Raw genomic sequence first — 4,977 nt, 5'->3', positions numbered from 1 at the left:
ATTCTTACTAATAACCCCGGTGGTGCAAGCCCTAGTAAGCTCGATGTTGAAAAACTTAGTGTAAAACCTCCAAATCGCTGGTTTTGTTGTAGTGCTTATTGGAGAGTATATAAAAAATTTCACACCTTTTTATGAGATATGGGAGGAAAACATGTTAAAGATTTTTAATAAATATAAAATTTCCAAAATGATGCTAGTTACGTGTGATTCTTTTTTCATTGTTTGTGATTATGAAAAATGAAACTCAATGTTTTTTCATTAGTGCACACATATTTCATTATATAATTGCATATAGAAAAATCATTCCAGAGCCGATAACAATAAAAATGAAGAATTTATGGTCCAACATTATATTTAAGGGAGATGTTTAAGGATGACGTTTGAATTTTGTTTTTCATTTTAAGACATTTGGAGCAAATATTAGGAAGGACTTTGAGAAAGGATTGTCCTTGATTTTCAAAAATGGAGTTGTTCCTTTCCAGCCATATGCCCCAAGTGACCATCAAAGGGAGAGCTCATATGTTTTTTGGATGTTTTCTTTATAGCCATTTTTTTACACATATCCATAGAGTCCCCATGCCATTGATGTGAATTACTTGTTCGGTTTTTTTTAACCAAAATTTTTAACCAAACAAGAAAAATTAAAAAAATGCCTCAAGATCAAAGACTGAAACAAAGACCTATTGACATACCTTTTAAAGTATGGAAAGAACTTGTAAAATCATATGAGAAGTTGGATGCACAAAGAAAATCCGGCAATGAGAGCATTCAGGTATTGAATTTTTCATTAAACATTATTTAGAATGTATTAATACTTATAAGTATCTTAGACATGTATTTGTGTGAAAATAAATTGAATTGGTTTATGTTTAAGGACAAGGCATCCAAGGCGAGGTTAACCAAGACAAAAGTCACTCATCGTAGTGGCCAGAAAGGTTTAAAAGCACTGATAACAACCTTTGTAAGTATATTAAACATGTGATATTTTTTTAATAAATTTTGTACTAGAAGAAAGTCATTGTTATCTAATTTCTCCCTATTTACTGATTGATAGGAACTAAAATATGGAAGACCTCCAAATCATTTGGAAAAGGAGGTGCTGCAGCAAAAGAGATGGGTTGAATTTGTTGTTTGGATGGACTCTATGGTATGTAATTTTAGTTGGATTTCCAATATACTTTTAAACCATATTTTCATTTTATTTTTTAGTACTATTAGATATTATATCTTACCTCATTTTATGGTTAACATTGTATAACAAAAACATGCGTTGTGTTATGTAATTAATACTAACATGTAATATTGATTTTTTTTGTCAGAATGCTATAGGTAATGATTGCCAAGACGATGATCCAAATTATGTTCAACATATATCAGGAGATGATGAGGATGAGGATGAGGATGATGGTGGTGAAGGAGGAGATGATGATGATAGTTGCGGTGTTGGTGATGATGTGGATCAGAGTAATGAGGATGGTCAAGATGATCATGAGGATGATCTTGGTGGTGGTAGCTAGGCATGCACATGCATTGTTTTTTATGAAGAAATTATTGTGTAGAATGACATTGTTATGTTTAGATGGGTGTTGTGAATTTACCCTATATCAATGAGACATTTTGATTTTGTAATCATACGATGAGTTTGATTTATGTATGTTGTTAATTTATCGTAGAATAACGATATTCATGAAATATTTTGATTTGTTAATCATATTTGAATTTTACTTGTTTTGATTAAAAATAATACTGATTTTATTAGTATTATGTTGCTATTTTATACATGTTTTGAAAATTGTTAATGACACATTGTTATTTTTTTGGATGGATGTTGTCAATTTCTCTTAAATTTCTTTACAAATGATTTTGAATTGTGATATCTGCTTTAATGATATTTAGAAACTATCATATATTTCACTATGAATCTATAAAGGGGGTCATATATGTAAAGAAAAATATACTCTATATAAGAAGTCAAATGCGGATGTAACCATGGATGCAAAATTGGATGTTAAACTAAGAATTAATACAAAATGCAAACAATTGACATACAAAGTGTTTTAAATTAGAAGTGAAAAATTGTGCAATAGTTGACACAAAGAAGGGAACAAAACATGGCATACAAAAGGATATCAAATTGGGCAAAAACAAGGACACATAAATGGGCACCAAATTAGATGCAAAAAAAGACAACAACTAGATGTAAAATAAGATGCAAAGTTGAGCATTAAAAAGAAGCAAAAAACGTTACAAATTAATATGCCAAATGATGATGCAAATAATGGTGTAAATTTGGGATGCAAACTTGGGTGCAAAAAAAGGAAAAAAAAATGATGTAAGAAAAGACATAAAACAAGATGCAAAATGGGGCTGAAAAAAGGTGAAACCAAGGATGCCATATTGGATGTAAAAAATGATTCCTAATCACATGCAAATTTAGGCTCGAACTCAGACACAAAATTATATGCAAATTTGGACACAAAATGAGGCAAAAAAGATGCAAATTTGGATGGTGAAAACGATGTAAAACTAGACACCAAAAAAATGCAAAATTGGATGAAAAAGTCGGTGTAAATAATGGTGCAACATTGGACACAAGTAGACACAAAAAAATGGTGCAAAAAGAGGCATAAAATAGCTTAAAATTGGATGCAAAACTTGGTGTAAAAACAAATACAAAAGTAGACGTAAAAAATGGCTCTAAATTGAATGTACCATTAGACACAAAATAAGATGCAAAGGTGGACACAACACATGACTCAACATAAGATGCAAATATAAATGCAAATTTGGATGCTCAAAATGATGTAACATTAGATGCAAGAGATGGTGTTAAAAATGATGCAAAATTGGATGAAACAAATGACGCAAAATATGGTGCAAAATGAGATGGGAAAAATGGAGACAAATCAAACGTAAATGTGGATGTAAAAAATGGTCCAAAAAAAGATGCAAAAATGGGCACAAAAATGGATGCAAAATTTGGTGCTAAATCAAATTCAACACATGGTGCAAAGATAGGCACCAACGCTGGTGCAAAAATAGAAGCAAAAACTGACACAAAATGGATGCATAAAAAGATGTTAAATTGGATTCAAAATACAGTGTAAACTTGATGCAAATGATGGTGCAAAAATGGAAGCAAAGAATGACACAAAATAGGAAGCAAAAGAGAATGAAAAATAGATGCAAAAAATGACACAAAACTAGAAGCAAAACCTGTCATAAAATAAGATGCAAATCTTGGTTCAAAATTTGACGCAAAAAATGATGCATAGTTTGGTGTAAAAAATGATGCAAAATCTAGCGTGAAAAAGGATGCAAAATTAGGTGCAAAAAAGGACGCTTTAAAAATTGTACAATAGAGCCAGATTTAGCGCCAGGTTGCTCATCACAATTACAAAAAAAATGCACTAAAATCTGGCGCTAAATCTGGCACAAATCGCTGGTTTTGTTGTAGTGTGGCTTATCACATTATTGCTAACTACTTGTGGTCTCTTGCATGATGCGAGTTAACCACTTTATTTATTAACTTTGGCCCATCACATTATTACATTATTCCCTTCGGTACAACCCTCTGTACCCCATAATATGTTTGCATGAGCATCATAGGATGGAAGCACATGATGTTAACATGTGTGGAATTTATATGATTATGTCGCTTAGTAAAGATCATCTAGGAAAGAATGTTATACCATTTTACATAGTGTTCATCCAGATATTATCTAAAATCATGTTAGAGGATTTGATCTTGCTAAAATGGATGATGAAGATCCTAGAAGGACCATCATTTTGAAATTTATTGGGGAGAGAATCATGACTAAAATGGTATGCTTTCTATGTAATGTAGAAACATGTTAGTAAAAATGGATGAAGGACTGCAATGGGCCATGATACAAAAATTGTGTGAAATATATGGATAGCTAGATGATTGAAGGAAAGCATAGGAATGCATGTTGATGTTGAATGTAAGCTTTGGATAAGAATCATGTGTATGAGAATCTTGTGGAATAAAGTTAGTTATGAAAAATATGCTTAATTATTTATGATGTTGAAGAAATAGAACTTGAATTACTCAAGGATGTACAAAATATTAGGACTTCCTCTAGAATATGTATTTGATATTGAATAACATCTAGTTTAATCTCCAAAAGAAAAAATTGTAGACTTGGTAATCAATTCAATCCTTGGGAACTATGATGCAAGAAGGAGAGTTCAAGTGGAGATGATCGATAAGGATGTTTATGGAATGAGAAGGTCACCATGGCGAGGTAAGTTTAATATTTCATTTATGGTTTGGTTATCTAGCTAACATATTGTTTTTGGCTATCAGGAAAAGAATATTGCAAGAATACATAATGACAGTTGAGGCAAGATCAACTATATAAAGGAAGAATGTTGAGGAAACCCAATATCTGGTGCTTGGAAACTATGAAGTCAAGACGAGTCCATATTGGATTGAAATGGTAGCTGTGCAAAAAGATAACCTGAAGGTCAAACAAGATAACTTTCAAGAGGAAGCCATGATCAATGTTGAAGATTAGGAAGGTTCGATGCAATGCAATTATGTCAAAGATGGAAAGTGACGAGTAAGAAAGATGACTTGGATCCTATCACAAGAATGAAAAGTGGAGATGGCACCATTATACATTGAAAGAAAGAAATATATGAAGAACAAAGTAGATGCCATGTATCTATGAAGATCAAGTAGTCAATACTTTGATGAAGATAAGTTATAAGGCTTATGGTGTTTGATTCCAGTTTTGAAAGGAAGTCTGCTCTGGTTTTGAGAGGGTGAAAAGGATCCTCCTTGAAGGAGCAATGTTCTATTCTCTAGATTTAGGGAGATTAGGGATGTCCTCTCAGTTTAAGAGTGAGTGATATTTGATATCATATGTGCATTATCCTCCTCAGTGATGAAGAGAGAATGATAGATTATTGGATAATAATCTATGGTTTCCTTGATGATATAACTTCCAA

The 4,977-nt window shown here is 32.0% G+C and overlaps 1 protein-coding gene across 1 annotated transcript; it reads left to right on the top strand.

Moving 5' to 3' along the window:
- Window positions 1-366: 366 nt before the first annotated feature.
- LOC149242215 (uncharacterized) lies at window positions 367-1,653 on the top strand. The gene is made up of 3 exons (XM_089367650.1): window positions 367-961; window positions 1,055-1,147; window positions 1,320-1,653. Exons 1-3 carry the CDS (start codon window positions 833-835, stop codon window positions 1,515-1,517), a joined length of 420 nt encoding a protein of 139 aa, XP_089223776.1. The 5' UTR covers window positions 367-832; the 3' UTR covers window positions 1,518-1,653.
- Window positions 1,654-4,977: the final 3,324 nt, after the last annotated feature.

This window comes from Pinus tabuliformis, chromosome 8 (genome assembly GCF_031772625.1).
Source record: "Pinus tabuliformis cultivar Carrire ecotype Pingquan chromosome 8, CPIR1, whole genome shotgun sequence".
NCBI lineage: Eukaryota > Viridiplantae > Streptophyta > Pinopsida > Pinales > Pinaceae > Pinus > Pinus tabuliformis.
The sequence above is the reverse complement of the archived record's forward strand: the minus strand, read 5'-3'. Positions and strand labels throughout refer to the sequence as shown.